General features: G+C 37.3%; 1 protein-coding gene across 1 annotated transcript in view; it reads right to left on the bottom strand.

Moving 5' to 3' along the window:
• The window catches only part of FHIT (fragile histidine triad diadenosine triphosphatase), a 1,015,625-nt gene that overhangs the window by 161,419 nt on the left and 835,569 nt on the right, over positions 1 to 18,637 (bottom strand). The window contains exon 5 of the mRNA XM_081320223.1: positions 9,645 to 9,713. Within this exon, the coding sequence (XP_081176349.1) occupies positions 9,645 to 9,713 (69 nt within the window). The remainder of the gene's footprint in view (positions 1 to 9,644; positions 9,714 to 18,637) is intronic.

Here is an 18,637-nt window from a genome sequence, read left to right as displayed (position 1 = left end):
TTGAAGCTGGACTTCCCCAAGATCTTTGTCCAAAACCTTGCTCTGTTTTGCAAATAATTGACAGTAGGTAGCACTCACAGGTAACTCTGATGAGAGCAGCTTTTTCTGGCTCTGCCAGATAAGAAACACTTTACTGCAAAAACCATAAAAAGACTAAATAACGAAATTTCCCATCTTCTACTGTATACAAGTAGTCCTCAGCTTACGATCACAGCTGAGAGCAAAATTTCCATGGTTTAAGCAAGGTGGTTGTTAAGTGAATCACACCCAATTTTACAACCTATTTTGCCATGATTGTTAAGTCAGCATTGCAGTTGATAAGTGAATCACATAGTTGTTAAGCGAATCCAGCTTTGCCCATTGACTTTGCTGGTCAGAAGCCAGCTGGGAAGATCACAAATGGCCAGCACACGATCCCAGGATGCTGCAACCATTGTAGAATGGAATGGAATGGAATGGAATGGAATGGAATGGAATAGAATAGAATAGAATAGAATAGAATAGAATAGAATAGAATAGAATAGAATAGAATAGAATAGAATAGAATAGAATAGAATAGAATAGAATAGAATAGAATAGAATAGAATAGAATAGAATAGAATAGAATAGAATAACAGAGTTGGAAGGGACGTTGGAGTTCTTCTAGTCCAACCCCCTGCTCAGGCAGGAAACTGTATATCATTTCAGACAAATGTTGTCCGATCTCTTCTTAAAAACCTCCAGTGTTGAGCATTCACAACTTCTGGAGGAAAGTTGTTCTGCTGGTTAATTGTTCTGACTGTCATGAAATTTCTCCTTAGTTCTAGGTTGCTTCTCTCCTTGATTAATTTCCCTCCATTGCTTCCTGTCCTGCCTTCAGGTGCTTTGGGGATTAGCTTGACTCCCTCTTCTTTGTGGCAGCCCCTGAGATATTGGAACACTGCTATTGTGTCAGCCCTAGTCCTTCTCTTCATTAAACTAGACATACCCAATTCCAGCAACCGTTCCTTGTAAGTTTTAGCCTCCAGTTCCCTAATTATCTTTGTTGCTCTTTTTTGTTCTTCTCTGTAAATACATGCTAGTTGCCAAGTGCTCTAATTTTGATCATGTGACAGTTGGGATACTGTGACGGTGGTAAGTGCTAGGACCAGTTGTATAATCACTTTTTTTTCCAGTGCCATTGTAACTTCAAACGATTCGTTGTAAGTCGAGGATTACCTGCACACAGTCATATAAATGGATACTCTGGAATGGCACAAGCATGCATGAAGTTAAGACCCACAACCCAGGATTAAGATGTGGCATAATAACACATCATTTCCAGAGTGCCAGATAAAACTATTTCCACTTTTGACCATAAAGTCTGCAGGGAAATGGACAACCACCTCTCTTTCTGCTTATAGCTCCCCAACACCTTACTTACAGTATACCAGTAGAAAAAAGTTCTCCCAGCACAAAGACACATTGATGGATAGAGTTACTCCTGCTAGTTGGAGAGAAAGCAGCAGCCCCTAATAGGATTAAAAGCAAACCATTCTTCTCAATACAGAGCTGAATTTTATCACTATCAAGAGGATAGTCATTGATTTAGATCAAACATTAGGTGGACTTAGAAATCCTCAACCTTTTTTTCTCTTTTTCTTCTGGGCTTTGCCCATACTCAGAATATCATGGCAGTTTCATCTTCTCAGAGTTACAGGAGAGAAAAGCACAGCCTACTGGACTCCAGGTCATGCTCGCAATTTTTCTCTCAGAAGAAAAATCAATACAAAATAATTAGTTTAACAGAAAAATAATAGGCAGGGAGTCTTTTGAAAAAATAAAATAAAAATAAAACCAGTGGCAATTTAGAAACAGCTGTGGCTTCTGTAGCTGATTCATTTTAATTTCCTATGATAAGCTTTTTTATAGCCACTCTCTCCCAATTATCTCACCTCCCCCCCCAATTCCAGAAGCACTTACTAATGGCATAAGTAAGAGCTGATCTGCAAAGTTATTTACTCCGCTGGCTTTTAGTAAAATCAAGAGGAGGGGGTTTTGCCTACAGAAAAAGGCTTGTAGGTTATCCATTCTCTAACGTTTTCCCCCCTTTTTCTTTGGAAATGGAAGAGAAAAACCCAATGTGGTGCTAACATTAACTGAAAAGGACAGGTGTTCTATCTCAAAGTTTTTTTAAAAAAATAAAATAAAACTCATTCTTGCGTACAGTGAGCATGGGCTTCAATCTTTAGCTATTGAAATCAACAAAAACCCAATGCATAGGCTGAATAGTAGTATATATGAGAGGGATCTAGCAGTCCTAATGGACAAGCCATTTAAATATGAGCCATCAGGGTCATATTTGCAGCTGACAAAAAAGCCAACACAGTGCTAGGTTGCACTAACAGAGGGACAGAATCAAGAATCAAGAAACTTTCCAATTGAAATGGGTGTCATAGCTTAGGATCTTTTGTGTTGATGACTGTACCTCCCAGATAATTTTGAGATATCAAAGAAACTGGGAATTATTATTGTTATTATTATTATTATTATTAATAATAATAATAATAATAATAATAATAATAATAATAATAATAATAATAATAATAATAATAATAATAATAATAATAATAAGAAGAAGAAGAAGAAGAAGAAGAAGAAGAAGAAGAAGAAGAAGAAGAAGTTGGAAGGGACCTTGGAGGTCATCTAGTCCAACCCCCTGCTCAGGCAGGAAACCCTATACCATTTCAGACAAGTGGCTGGCCAGTCTCTTCTTAAAAACTTCCAGTGTTGGAGCATTCACAGCTTCTGGAGGCAGGTTGTTCCACTGGTTAATTGTTCTAACTGTCAGGAAGTTTCTCCTTAGTTCTAGATTGCTTTTCTCCTTGACTAGTTTCCATCCATTGCTTCTTGTCCTGCTTTCAGGTGCTTTGCAGAATAGCTTGGCTCCCTCTTCTTTGTGGCAACCCCTGAGATATTGGAACACTGCTATCATGTCACCCCTCACCCTTCTCATCGTTAAACTACACATACCCAATTCCAGCAACCGTTCCCTATATGTTTTAGCCTCCAGTCCCCCAATCATCTTTGTTGCTCTTCTCTGTACCCTTTCTAGAGTCTCGACATCTTTTTTACATCATGGTGACCAAAACTGGATGCAGTATTCCAGGTGTGGCCTTACCAATTTGATGCTTATGGAGAAGTTTTCATGGATTCCTTTCTGGGACCTCTGAAGAACCTCGGCCTCTAGAAACCTTGTAGAGAAGATGTGGATGGAAAATTCCAGAAGAACTCAAAATTTAATCCGCCACTTTTTTCACAAATATCTTAGCGACCAAATCCTTTTCTTACAGTGATCTGTCTTCATACGCCAGGAGTGTAACAACATCTGTTAGCTGGCCTAAAATAAGTGGGATCACTTTTTATTTTTCTTTATTTTTATTTTCCCTATACATTTTATTTTATTATTTTTTTCTTCTTCTAAATGGGTTAACAGTAAAGTTCGTCCTTAAAAAAACTGCAGTATTTTTCTTCATCAGTAGAGGATGCTATGACACTAAAACGTTTTTTCCAGCCTGAATTAGAAAAAGGAAAAAAAAAAATCTCCTTTTCTGTTTCCATTCCTACCCAACCCTCCACTGCCAAGATGATCCCTTCTGGTCCTTTTTCAAACAAGCCCAAACATCCTTTTTACAGTTTAGCTGTGGTATGGCCTACCCAAACCATAAAGATTTCTCTTATTACATGCATTAAGTGAATTCCATGGTCATTAAGGACAAAGAAAAATAATACCCCATTGTGCAGAGGTTGGGTCTGAACCCTGCTGTCAGCTTTCCAGCTGACAAACTTTATGTCTTTAACCACTGGATGGAAATAAAGAAGAATTAGACATAATACTAACAATCTTGTTGTTATAATGCTGCTAATAAGGCTGTTCATATTCACGGCCATGAAGCAGCTGATGGACACTCCTTTTAAAAGTGACATCATTTACTAATCTCAAGCAAAGTATTAAACTTTGCTGATACAGCTGCACCACCAGCAACTTACAATGTGGCAGGATATGAAGCACTTAGGATTCAAATATGTGAACAACCGGTTCTCTGTGTGGATGCCGCTTCCGGAAGTCCATTCTGGGCCTTGGCAACAAAAAAACTAGCTACCTGTTCTGCTGAAATGGTGTGAACTGGCTGAATCCCACCACTGACTTTATCTATTATGGCACTGCCTGCAAAGAAAATCTCACCACATTTACAGTTTAGAACTGGGAAGAACTCACAAAGAATCTCATGAAAAAACATGTCTCCGGCTGACTCTATTTTCACTTTCAGGCAGAATGCATAATTTGAGAATAGACTGGAGAAGCAGGTAAGATTTTGAATCCTGTTTCTGATCTAAGGATTTTGCTTCTCTTCAAACAAACTCTCTGCATGATGGTTTGTTTGAAGAGAAGGAGGCTGCATGAATAAGTATCTATGAATATATATATATGTGTGTGTGTGTAGTAACAGTCATGCATGGTTTAGAGAAGAGAAGAAATGAAATTTTAATAAGGTCTTTGTACAGCAATATCCCTGGATATGAAGCATAACTACACAAACATGTAAATTATTATTGGAAATTGTCTAGATAATCCATAGGCACTGGAAAGGAATAATGTTAACATATTAGGAGAGTAAGAACTAAGACCAGATAGTTATCTTTTGTTGCTGCTGTTGCTGCTGGTTGTTTTTTTACAGAAGATGAGAAAATAAAAATTATAGTAAGGTGAAACATCCCTAAAAATTAACATTATGAAGATGGCAAAATTAATCAAATGAGTAAGATTCCAAATGGATCAATTCACCCCAGACGTATTGAGAAATAAGATCAGAACGTATACACATTTGGAAAAAAAGATTTATTTATTCCAGCACAAGTAATCTTTGTGTATATGTTTATTCCCATAGAAGTAGATTTCTAAATATGACCTTGGTTTTTAAGGTAATCTCTATATAACACTTTGAAGCACATAATTAATTTGTAACTGAATTTGTGTTTAAAGAAACAAAATAAGAAAAAAGAAAAGTTTTCAGAGAAAGATTAATAATAAGAATTAAATCTTAGGGCCATTCTAAGAAACCTGTATAGACCTCAGCCAAGTCCACTAATGTCTATACAACTATTAGAAAACAATATATCGTTACAGTGTAGGAATAGTCTGATTAAACATTCATCTTATTTAAAATATAATACTTAGAACTGGACAGGTAGATATTTCTCTGATTATTTTGCATTTAATGTCATACATAGAATATATATGAGAATAAATTATAGGCAAATACCAGGGCTTTAACTCTGTTTTTTTTGGATACATTTTTGAGGGATTTTATATAGGTCAAAGGGGAAAATCTAACCTGATCTTCTGCCATGACTCTCATTATTTATTTTATTCATTATGAATTTACTTCCTTTTCTTCCAGGGCTGTTTTGAAGGATATATATTGTAGGCAATATATCAGAAGAACTCAAGAAGAGCTGAGGCATAGCTACTGACTTTAAAAACAAAAGGAAGATTTTTGGCAAAGAGGAAAACCAGAAAGGATTAGGACACTAAATTGCTGGAGAACCATCAGTGGTGATTTTTTTTAAAAAATTGCATTACCAGGAACCAGTATATTGGAAAGCTAGATTTGAAAGCAAATAGCCAGAAAGGAAACATACCACTGCTAAAGCCAGCACAACAATTTTATCTGCAACGCTGGGAAAGGTGACCAGCTTAAGTCCAAAATCTCTAGAGAATTCGTAGAAGCCTGGCACTCAGAGTAGCCAACTATCAACAGGCACATAGAAATAAACAACATCTACATGCCATTCAAAAAAGAGACAATCAAAAAGCTAAAAGACCACAACACCTCCTTGCCAGTAATCAGCATTAGATAAGAAGAGATTAACACCAAGATTTATACTAGACCAATAACCAAGCAGTATACAATACCCTAATCAAGGAATTACCAGCTCAGACAAACAAGCTAACAATACACAACAGCCTAATCAAGGAAGTACCCAAAATGCTCCCACCAACACCGACAGGGCAAGTCACTAGTACATAAACAGAGAGAAAAACACACTCCCTTCTAGCAGTTATGATGTTTCCTAGCTGGATAATGAAACATCTCCAAGAAAACAACCAAGCTCAGAGAGCCCCAAGGGTTCCACACAGTGAATTCACACCATAACTAAACAAGAAGGAAAGCTACTGTCAAGGAGGTGGGGATAGCTGCTTCCTCCTCCTCCTCCTCCTCCTCCTCCTCCTCCTCCTCCTCCTCCTCCTCCTCCTCCTCCTCCTCCTCCTTGACAGTACTCCCTCTCAGAATACTGGAGTGCCTTAATTCTTTCTGAATATTGTTCCCTCCAGCACCTTAGCTCATAATGCCATCCAATAAGGAAGAAGCAGGATAGAAACCTCCACAGCATCGATCTCCTTCTTGGATACTATGATCTTAAATTGGAAGAGTAGACTCTTCACTGGGTAGAATGGTGCACAAGAGGCATATCATTTGAATACAGGGAACAGAACCTGTCTAAGCCTCTTAACAAGGGAATATATTTAGTGCTATCAGATGTGGGCTTCAATCATTGACTATAACAATGACATCTTTCAGGTCTTTTTCAGCCTTGACTTGGTACCCCTAATTTTTGTTTCCAGGTTGGTTTTGGAAAATTTCCTCCAGAATCTTGATGTATGGATCAAGGCTCTATTTCAGAGAGCAGTACCTGTTGCAGAACATTATTTGAGAGAATATTTTGTAGAAATGACTTATGGATCATTTTTTAGGAATATCTTTTAAGTCTCTTCAGAAATAGTTCAATAGTTACATCCAGTACTGCATCCAGTTTTGGTCACCACGATGTAAAAAAGATGTTGAGACTCTAGAAAGGGTACAGAGAAGGGCAACAAAGATGATTGGGGGACTGGAGGCTAAAACATATAGGGAACGGTTGCTGGAATTGGGTATGTGTACTTTAACGAAGAGAAGGCTGTGGGGTGACATGATAGCAGTGTTCCAATATCTCAGGGGCTGCCACAAAGAAGAGGGAGTCAAGCTATTCTGCAAAGCACCTGAAGGCAGGACAAGAAGCAATGGATGGAAACTAGTCAAGGAGAGAAGCAACCTAGAACTAAGGAGAAACTTCCTGACAGTTAGAACAATTAACCAGTGGAACATCCTGCCACCGCCCTGAGTCCTTAGGGAGAAGGGCAGCATAAAAATTTAATCAGTCAATCAATTAATCAGAAGTGGTGAATGCTCCAACACTGGAAGTTTTTAAGAGGAGATTGGACAGCCATTTGCCTGAAATGGTATAGGGTTTCCTGCCTGAGCAGGGGGTTGGACTAGATGACCTCCAAGGTCCCTTCCAACTTACATTATTATTATTATTATTATTATTATTATTATTATTATTATTATTATTATTATTATTATTATTATTATTATTATTATTATTATTATTATTACAGCATTAATAGTTCAACAAAATCATTGATCGACAAAAGCAAATATTCATTCACTAGTACTGGAAAGTCATTTTTAAGAAACTCTTTGGAGATTAAAGAGGTAGAGTTTGCCTGCCTGGTCTTTATCTTTCTCATTCCTGTTTCTAAAGAAAGTTAGCTTAAGAAGAGCTTGTGTGAAGTCAAAAATTCAATCAGGCTCTTTTATAGTGTGCTTGGGAATGAACTTATGTCTCTTTTCTTTGCCAGTTCTGGTTGACTAAAATGGAAAGCCGAAGCTGCTAACTCTTATGCTGAGGCACTTCCAAACTTGAAAATGATTCCTAATAGGTATTCCTGTGCCGCCAAAATGGTTTAGCATAATGCACTGAATGAGATTGCTAAGTCAAAATATCTTTTCCTAAGTGATTTGCTTGCTGTGTCTCTGAATGTCAGAGGGAAAGAAGAGGACATCGCCTGCTGAATATCATTGTCGGTTTAAAAGTTTTATACTGAATAATTCATCCTTAGGAAAGGATAAGCTTTTCTTCCATGCATAAGACAGAAAAGGCTCAGCAATACTAATCATGTTACACTAAAGATTTGCACTGGCCGTGCTTTGATGCCACTTTGGCTGCTGAAGCATAGCAATGCATTATTTGGTTCTTTTCCACCATCTGCGTTGATATCAGCAGACCAGTGTTGATCTCATGGGTGAGCCCCCACTAATTCTTTCAACTGCTAGACCAAGAGCTATAAAGTTTGAGGTGCAGTAGGAATAACCCAAGTTTTGTTGGCTGAGGTTGCCATACCCTCATATTCCATGGCACTGACTGTGGGATCCTTGGTGCTCTCTGAGCTTGGTTGTTTTCTTGCAGACATTTCATTATCCAACTTGTAACATCATCAGTGCTAGAAGGGAGTGAGATTTGGTCACTCTTAATCAGGAGTCTTCAAATTTGGCCCTTTTATGACTTATGGACTTCAAATCCCAGAATTCCTCAGCCAGCATGCATGGCTGAGGAATTCTAGGAGTTGAAGTCCACAAGTCATAAAAGGGCCATGTTTGAAGACCCCTGCTCTTAATATACAGGTGACTTGCCCTGTAAGTGTTGGTGGAGATGGTCTTGATGGTTTCTTGATTAGGTTGTTGTGTATTATTTGATCATTTATCTTTGCTGATTGTTCCTTGAGTGGGTTATTATTCAGGGCATGTGATTGGTGGATTAGTCATATTGTAAGCAATATCCCAATCAAGGAACTGCCAGCTCAGGCAAACAATAAAATAAGCATCAACAGCCTGATCTAGGAAACACCAAAAACACTCCCACCAACATGGATAGGGCAAGCCACTTGCACATCAACCGAAAGCAAATTCCACTTCCTTCTACACTGATGATGTTACCTAGTAGGGTAATGAAACATCTGCAAAAAGAGAGAGCACCAAGGATCCCACAGTTCAACCCTGAGCTACAAATATTATCTTCTGTTTGTGACTGTTGACTCTTAAGTTAGTTAGTTAGTTAGTTAGTTAGATAGTAGTTCAACATAGGAAAAGAATAGTGTCCTCCACTTTATGATACAAGTCTGTTAGTGGGCCAAAACAGTCTAAATGGCATATAGTATATAACTCTATCGTCCACCTGTGGGTGGATGCTAATATGTTCTGGAAGAACAGTAAAAATAATGTTACTATAACTCCCAATATCTGCCGAAATGCCTAAAAGCTGTGATACTCTGAGGTTCTGATCCCATTATGGACACAACTGTCATCAACAGTCACTGCATCATAGTGAAGAAAAGTTATCAGTTCAGGACATGTGACCACAAGGTGTTTCATAGAGCATTCCTTTAAAAAAACAAAATAAACTGACTCCATTTTTTGGCCATTCTAGAACATGCTACGAATTCCATAAGATTGCTACTAAAAGTTACCAACCAGCTGGATCAGCCTTGAAGTGTGAAGCAGTCCTGAAATGATAGTTGCTAAGATAAAGTATTTATCTTAATTCTGTTACATAATGTGACAAAATTGAATTAATGCCTTTGTGAACCAATTATTTGAAACTCTCTCTTTGAAGTTGCAGTTTCAGATTATAGACAGCGGCAAATGGGCATGGTTTTAGGTTAGTGGATGATTTGTTTGTGTGCATGGGTTAAATCTAAATAATCAGGTTAAAAGAAAAGGTTCAGCTCTTCAGCTCAGTCTTACCTCATCGTAGATGTTGTCATTTCTGTCAAAATCACCTGGCTTTCTTGGAAGTACATGGACATGAACGTGCTAAAAAAAATGAAATCAAATTCAAGGTTAGCCAGAAGCTTTTAAAGCATCACTTTTTTTAAAGCTTTCAGATTCTTTTGTGTGGTGTTATTGTTTTTAATGATCCCTTTTGTAAAGCTTATCTTTATTTGCCATCTTAATCTAGGGAAGCATCTTTGTGGGAGTCCAAAAGGCAGTTCATACATTTTAAATAACTTAAACTATGGCCCAGAGACTTAAGTAAATACAAATAGTCTATCTGCTGAAATGTATGGAGCACAGAGAAAACTCCACAGTGATGGGGGATTTTGAGACAATGCTGAAAGGTACTGGGGAATTGCAAGATGCCACTCTGCATTTCAATTGTTATTGAAATGACAGACTATCACCTAGCTGTCAAGTTAAAATGATAAGTATAACTTTTTTCCCCAAACTAGATCTTTATAAACTCATTTAACTGAGAATGGTGCAATCTACCAGAACAACATTTCTCATTTTGGATTTTAAAGAGACTCTACACTTATCAGCCTAAGCCAAGGTTCACCAATTCCCACTCTAGATGTTTACAAATAAGTGATGCAGACACCCACCCACCCAAACGTATCTATCACACTCTGACACAGAACAGAAAGTTGATGGAAACAAGCAAGAGGATGAATCATTATTATTGTTATTAATATGTTGTTGTATGCTGTCAAATCTTCACACTGCACAGTGACTTACAAAAATATATTACCGGTATATACAATTATAATTTTCTCAAAGGATCTGGATCATACAGTGAACAACAAAAATAACAACTAACTGATAGCTAAGATATATAAAAAACCAACAACTAATGGCATGATCATCATGGAGAAAAATCAACTAATGCAGTTCTCAAGTATCAACACTGATTCAATTGCAATAATCAATCAATCACTGCAACTTGTCACACACTCCAAAGACTCTCTAGCAAAGTGCCCTACAGTATTCTTCCAGACATATCCAAATAGAGATCATTGCCTAGTTGTATGCCTATATCTAGAGGTGCTTGGTGTAGAATATGAGAGTGAAATATAAGCAAAAATGAGTTTATCATTTTTTATCATGGCACTGGGAGGACCCACAATGAAGTGCATATTTGGGAAAAGGAAGTTCTGCTTACTAGGGTTGTACAAACAGTTGAAAGAATGCTTTGCAAAATTCATTGGTCCATGAGCATTACATCTCCTTGAAGCATAGAAAGGATTGAGTTCTCCTAAGATCAACACACCTGCTTCAAAGGCTTGCCCCAGTTGTCTGCATGTGCCCATCCAGGCACAACTGCTTTGCTGGCAATCCCAGCACAACTATTGTCTATGAGGGTACATAATGCTCACTGCTGTTAAAAGCAGCCAACCCAAGCTTTCCAGAAGATACAAAGACTTTGATCTTTAAAGAAGAAACATTAGCCATTTCTTTCAATGTGCTTGGGAAGTTCTTCTTTTCAATGTCTTGAAAGTCCTATTATTCAACACAGCTGATTCAAATGACAATAAAACTTAAACCCTGGTTAGAAAACTCAGCCACAAAATATAATGTGTTGTAATATATAATATAAATCATAGCATGGCTTAATATTATGGCCTGGCTTATATAAAATGTTGAAATAATGATTGGTTTTCCACAAAACACTGGCTCACAAATGACCCAGTCACACTTTTGTGTAATCTAGCTAGACAAAGGCATGAAAAGTCTAGTGTGAACTGACCCATTGATGATGATGACGGTAATAATAATAATAATAATAATAATAATAATAATAATAATAATAATAATAATAATAATAATAATAATAATAATAATGTTGGAAGGGACCTTGGAGGTCATCTAGTCCAATCCCCTGCTAAGGCAGGAAACCCTATACCATTTCAGACAAATGGCTGTCCAGTCTCTTCTTGAAAACTTCCAGTGTTGGAACATTCACAGCTTCTGGAGGCAGGTTGTTCCACTGATTAATTGTTCTATCTGGCAGGAAAATTCTCCTTAGTTCTAGGTTGCTTCTCTCTTGGTTAGTTTCCATCTGTTGCTTCTTGTCCTGTCTTAAGGTGCTTTGGAGAATAGCTTGAATTCCTCTTCTTTGTGGCAACCCCTGAGATATTGGAACACTTCTATCATGTCACCTCTCATCCTTCTCTTCATTAAATTAAGGTAAAGGTAAAGGTTCCCCCGCACATGCATGCTAGTCGTTTCCGACTCTAGGGGCCGGTGCTCATCTCCGTTTCAAAGCCGAAGAGCCAGCGCTTGTCCAAGGACGTCTCCGTGGTCATGTGGCCGGCATGACTAGACGCCAAAGGCGCACGGAACGCTGTTACCTTCCCACCGCAGTGGTCCCTATTTTTCTACTTGCATTTTTACGTGCTTTCGAACTGCTAGGTTGGCAGAAGCTGGGATGAGTAACAGGCGCTCACTCTGCTACACGGCACTCGGGATTCGACCCGCCAAACTGCCGACCTTCCGATCGACAAGCTCAGCGTCCTAACCCACTGAGCCACCGCGTCCCTTAAATTAGACATACCCAATTCCAGCAACTGTTCTTTATATGTCCAGTCCCCCAATTATCTCTGTTGCTTTTTTCTGTACTCTTTCTAGAGTCTCAACATCTTTTTTACATCATGGTGACCAAAACTAGATGCAGTATTCCAAGTGTGGCTTTACCATGGCATTGTAAAATGGTATAAACACTTCATGTAATCTTGATTCTATCCCTCTGTTAATGCAGCCTAACACTGTGTTGGCTTTTTTGGCAGCTGCAGCACACTGCTGGCTCATATTTAAGTGATTGTCCACTAGGACTCCGAGATCCTTCTCACAGTCACTACTATTGAGCAAATTACTACCTACTATACCAGTGCATTTGGTTTTTCTTGCCTAAATGTAGAACCTTACTTTTTTCACCATTGAATTTCATTTTGTTAGATAGCGCCCAGTGTTCAAGTCTGTCCAGATCCTCCTGTATCTTAAACCTGTCTTCTGGAGTGTTGACTATTCTTGCCAGCTTGGTGTCGTCTGCAAATTTGATGAGTTCCCCATCTACCCCCTCGTCCAAATCATTGATGAAGATGTTGAAGAGCACTGTGCCAAGAACAGAGCCCTGGGGCACCCCACTACACACTTCCCTCCATGTAGATGCAGTTCCATTGAGGACCACATGCTGAGTATGACCTTTCAGCCAGCTATGAATCCATTTTTCTATCTTATCAAGTAGTAGGTTGAGGTCTACTCTATCAAATGCCTTACTGAAGTCCAAGTAAATTATATCCACAGCATTCCTCAGGTCCACTAATTTTGTCACCTGGTCAAACAATGCCATAAGATTTGTCTGGCATGATCTGTTTTTTACAAACCCATGTTGGCTTTTGGTAATTACTTTGTTTGCCTCTAAGTGTTCACTGATTTGTTGCTTGATTATCTTTTCCAGAATCTTTCCAGGTATTGAGGTCAGGCTGATAGGTCTGTAGTTTCCTGGATCCATTTCTTTTTCTTTTTTGAAGATGGGAACTACATCATCTCGTTTCCAGTTCTCTGTGGTTCCCCAGTGCTCCAGGATCTTTGAAAGATCTAGTTAAGTGGTTCTGAGATCAGATCTGCCAGTTCCTTGAGAACCTTGGGATGTAATCCATCTGGTCCTGGTGATTTGAACTCCTCTAGGCTGGACAGGAGCTCACTTACCATTTTCTTGCCTATCTTAACGTGTTTCTAATCTGTTTTTTACAGTACTGTTTTTGATAGGTTGGTCTGTGTTTTTTTTTCTTTGTGTAAAGACAGATGCAAAACCCAAGTTAATTAGTTCTGCTTTCTCCCTGTTGCCTGTCACCTTCTTGCCACTTTCTCCCACTAATGGACAAATAATTTCCTTAACTATTTCCTTCTTTTTTACATGTTGAAAGAAGCTTTTTTTTTTGTTATTTTTGACTTCTGTTGCAAGTCTTAGTTCATTTTGAGCCTTAGCTTTCCTCTCTTCATCTTTGCAGGCTTGGGATATTTGCTGATATTCTGCCTTAGTTATGTGCCCTCTTTCTACTTTTCAATTTATCAGAGAATTCTTTATGCAGCCCTGCTGGTTTCTTTTGAGCGCTGTTATTTTTCTTCTTTGTCGGTATTGTGTACACTGGGCTTTTATTATCTCACTTTTCAAAATTTCCCAAGCTTCTTGACTTGTTTTCTCCTTTAGGATTCTCATCCATGGAATGCTTCCCAAGCCCTCTCTTAGTTTATTGAAATTAGCTCTCTTAAAGTCAAAGACTCTAGTTTGACTGTGTTCTATTGCTTGTGCTTCCATAATGTTGAATTCCAATATTGCATGATCACTTCTCCCCAAGGTTCCTGTGGCTTCGACACTTTCTATCATTTCATCTCTGTTAGTGAGGATTAGGTCCAATATGGCTGATTCCCTAGTTCCTGTGTCTACTTTTGGGGAGACAAAATTGTCTGCTAAGTTTGTCAGGAATCTGTTTGAACTTCCACTTGGTGCAGAGTTTGTCTCCCAGTTGATGTCAGGGTAATTAAAGTCCCCCATTACTATTATGATGTGCTTCCTACATACCTTAGTTAGCTGACTAGCAAAAAGTTCATCTATTTCCTCTGTTTGGTTGGGTGGCCTATAGTATACACCTATGGAAATGTCATTCCCCCCCCTTTTATTTTGAACCAAATGCATTCAAGACAGTTTCCATCATTGTTGTGCTCTATTTCTATAGAGATGTTTTCCTTTGTTATATAGAGAGCAACTCCACCTCCTCTTTTATTTGGTCTGTTTCTTTTAAATAATTTAAATCGCTCTAGCTGTGTGTTCCATTTGTGGATTTCATCCCACCAAGTTTCTGTAATGGCAGCAATTTCATATCTGCCCTCATTTACCTGAATTTCTAGTTCACCCTGTTTATTGCTCATACTCTGTGGTTATGTGTTGGTATTTAATATTCTAGGTTTGTCTGTCTCTATATCCATGTGTGCACCTGGATAAGATATGTGTCCATTAGCCCCTTATGTAGAAAGTGAATTATTTGTTTTAAAATGAACATACAAAAATATTATAAGCACATAAAACACAAGCACAAATACAAGGCACACAGAAAGGGGCACACTACAGTGGTAAAAAATATTAAAACCAATTGCAATATACGTTGTGACAGGTTTTTTTTTAAAAACAAAACACAGAAAAAGATACTTAATTAGGCCTCAGATAAAATAAATATCTGCATGTATGTAGAAAAAAAAATGTTGCCCAAAGCAAAATGAAGAAATTACTAATCAAGATTCTTGGGCAAAAAAATCTTGCAGCTTATATACACAACAATAAAACAAAAGTGGAAAATGAAATTTTGGTTTCAGCTGCCCCCCCATGTTTTTTTTCAATCATGTCTGATGACCAGAGATTTTCTTGGAAAAGTTTTTTCAGAAGTGGTTTGCCATTACTTCCTTCCTAGGGCTGAGAGAAAATCATTGTTTAAAGTCACCCAGCTGTTGTGCCTAAGGGGACTAGAATTCCCAGTATCCCAGTTTATAGCCTGATATATTTGGAGGCAAAATAAACTTCAGAAATACTTTCCAAGTGTGAAGTCAAAACTTAGTTGCTTCTAAGCCTGTAAAAATATTGTATACTCCAAATTAATTCAAACAACTCAGGGTATTAAATTGATTTTGGATTGTTTGGACTTTTTCTATGTACACATACCATATGTGTATTCAATGACCAAACTATACCATGTCTTAGCAAATTTCTATCTGAATTGATATGTCCACAATGAAGTGGATCGATTTAGTGAATTGATGGGTGTATTCAGATTGAATCTGGCCTGATATGCACATTACCCCATCTCAATAAAATAAAATAAAATAATAAAATAAAATAATAAAATAAAAAAATAAAATAAAATAAAAAATAAAATAAAATAAAATAATAAAATAAAATAAAATAAAATAAAATAAAATAAAATAATAAAATAAAATAAAATAAAATAAAATAAAATAAAATAAAATAAAATAAAATAAAATGGGGTGCATTCCTGTTCTAGAGTATATCTTTCTCCTTGTTCTCAGCTGAATGAATCACCATCCCTGCCACCAGTTTGCAAAGCAGAAAAACAGAACAAGGTGCTATTTGTATCTGAAATCAACATACCCCAATTTTCCAAATATTATTTCCTAGCTGTTCTTTGGGCTGGAGGCCAGAGGGAGCTGTGTATGTATCAATAAAATTCAGAGTTATCTAATGTCTGCCCCGGCTGGGCTAAGATCAGCTTATGAAGGCCATTGGTTCATTGGAGTACAAACTGGTTCTTTGTTGAAACCAATAATTGATGTTTGTTTGTTTGTTTTCCCAAATTTTCTCAGAAGAGTAACATTTTATCTTTTGTTATTATCATTACTGTCTACTCTGTTCACTATAACTGTGGTAAAATGGCCAAATGAAGGTAAAGATGCTCTTTTTGTTTTAAGGGTAAAAATGATTCTTTTGAGTAATACATCAGTGATAGTGTTCTGATCATGTATTATACTAATACATCACAAGAGCGATAGTGCTCTTATGATGTATTAGTGTAATACATCATCCCAGCCTCATTGCCCTGATGATATATTGCTCAAAACCACATTGTGAGCTTAAAAGCCACTCGTTGGTACCCTTGGGCCCTCATCTACACACTCACTTGGAAAATTAAAGATTCATTGAAGTAAAATAGAAGATAAAGCAACATTATATATTGACTGTAAAAGTAAAATTAAAAGCTACTAAGAAACCTTTAGTTTATCATTTGGCCCATACATTACATGATTAATTGGAGTTTCTTCTTTGGATAGCTAGGCTTCAGTACACTATTAAGTTGTTTAACTTTTAATTGAAATCAATGATATTAAAGGGCATGTATGCATATTGTTTAAGTTGTTCCTGCCAAGTCACTTCAAAAAGGTCTGTTTGGACTCATGCACACATGCACACACATGGACACACACACACAAACTCAACAGACTTCAACTCTGCTCACCTTTAGGAAAGCTGTAAAAACCTGGTTCTTCACCCAAATATTAGAGGACCAATTGAACGAAAGTTGCTTTTTTGTTGTATTGCTAGGTCAACATTTTATGCTTTGTGTTTATATAGTGAATCTGTTTAATGTTCTGAGGTGAGATTTTTTTCTGCTTTATTATTTGCTTTTTATGCTGTGTGCTAGTCAGAGTTACACTGTCTTAGTTGAACGGCTTTATAAAATTTGTTAATAAATATCTATGCATACAATATATTGATGACAGGTAACAATATATATATATAAAGCGTCAAATGCATCTACATTCAGGCACTATAAAATTCTTTTTTATTGCCTTGTTTCTTTCTAATGTTTTTAGAATAATCTCACTATGACTACTATAATAGCATAATGACTATAACTCTTGCCTTATAAATATAAGCTTGTTAATTCAAAACCGAATAGGAATGTGTTTATTATTTCTTTTTGTAGCCGTTGACATAACTTTTTTTTTCTTTTCCCAAGTGTCCTACTTTGTGCTTTGTGTTCCTCTGAGTGTGTGTGTTTAGAATTCATTACCACACGGTTTCATCATTTTCCCAGTTATCTAAGGTAGAATTTTTATCCCCAGCTCCCAAGTAGCCCATAGAGTTTAAGGATGTATTTTCCACACAGTTCAATCTATGATGCCATTTCATCTTGAAAGTCATAAAAATGTTCCCATTGTTGTGCAGAATCTTGCTTTATGGTCATAGCTTACAGAAGGGCAATGACAAACATGGCAGGAGGATTTTATTACACACCTGCAGGGGAGGGAAAAGATGAGCCATTATTGTGCATCTAAGTGAAATGTAACCCTCCCGAATGTACCATTAAATAAAGGAAAATCCATGTTGTGTCACAAACTGAGCCAAGTAGTTTCTCTTGGAGTCAGCCCCTAATTTCATAGGGTTGGCTTTCAAAAAGTACGTCTTGTTTTCTAGGTTATGACTGAGATATAATTTTGATATTGAATGACATCAGAATTGTTGAGCAATGGGGTGAACTGTTTGTCATCTGGGAAGGTGGAGGCGGGGGCCCTCTACCAAATAGGCTTTTTAAGTGCAGATTGCAGCTTCCAGTGGATCATTAGGATCTATGTTTCTCAAGGTACATAAAAGCAATTTTCTATTTCCTATTCATCCAGTTCCAACAATCCCAAGAAGTAGAGTTCATGCTAAATGAAATTGTCATCAGTCAGTCAGTATTTGTCTCTTTATGTTAATAGAGGATGGGGAAAAAATATTCTCTGCAATACATTTATCATAGTATCTATATTTTTAGAATAACTTATACCTTGTGAATCCTATTTTTTTGTGCAGAATTATACTATACGTCTAGAATTAAAAGGTTTTAATATGAGCTAGACTACCTGTTTTGGACAAGAAGAGTGATGGTACCCAATCTATCAGAAGTGTGGTGATGATGAACCAGAAGCAAATAATACATGGTTTAATGTGGTGGGCAATGAGAACATTTCATTATTGGATTCAGTCTTTCTATAATTGGTGCTGTAATGAAAAATGCAAACACCCAACTTTATTGTTGAATAGAAACATACTTACCTTTGCATATGGACCCCTTAGATTAGAACCTCTGAGTACCCTTCCATTGTCGGTTCACCCTTGCTATTTATAGGAGGCAGAGTGATGTAACAAAATGCATTTCTTTTATTTAAACAACAGATGGGTGGTGTGGCCTTTTTGGTGGCTTTTGTTTTGTCTTGTTGTTTTTTTTTTTTTTTTTTTTTTTTTTTATTGAAAAGTTTTAAAATACAGTTTTCCATTAGAAAAAAAAAAAAAAAAAAAAAAAAACCCTTCCCCCTCCCTCTACCCCCCCTACCTCCCCCCAACGTCCCTCCCTCCCCTCCTCCCTCCACCCCCCCTCCCCCCCCGACTTCCCAGAGCTAAATACAAGGTA

Source organism: Vipera berus, assembly GCF_964194415.1.
Source record: "Vipera berus genome assembly, chromosome: 2".
Lineage (NCBI taxonomy): Eukaryota > Metazoa > Chordata > Lepidosauria > Squamata > Viperidae > Vipera > Vipera berus.
This window is presented reverse-complemented; position numbering and strand designations above follow the sequence as displayed.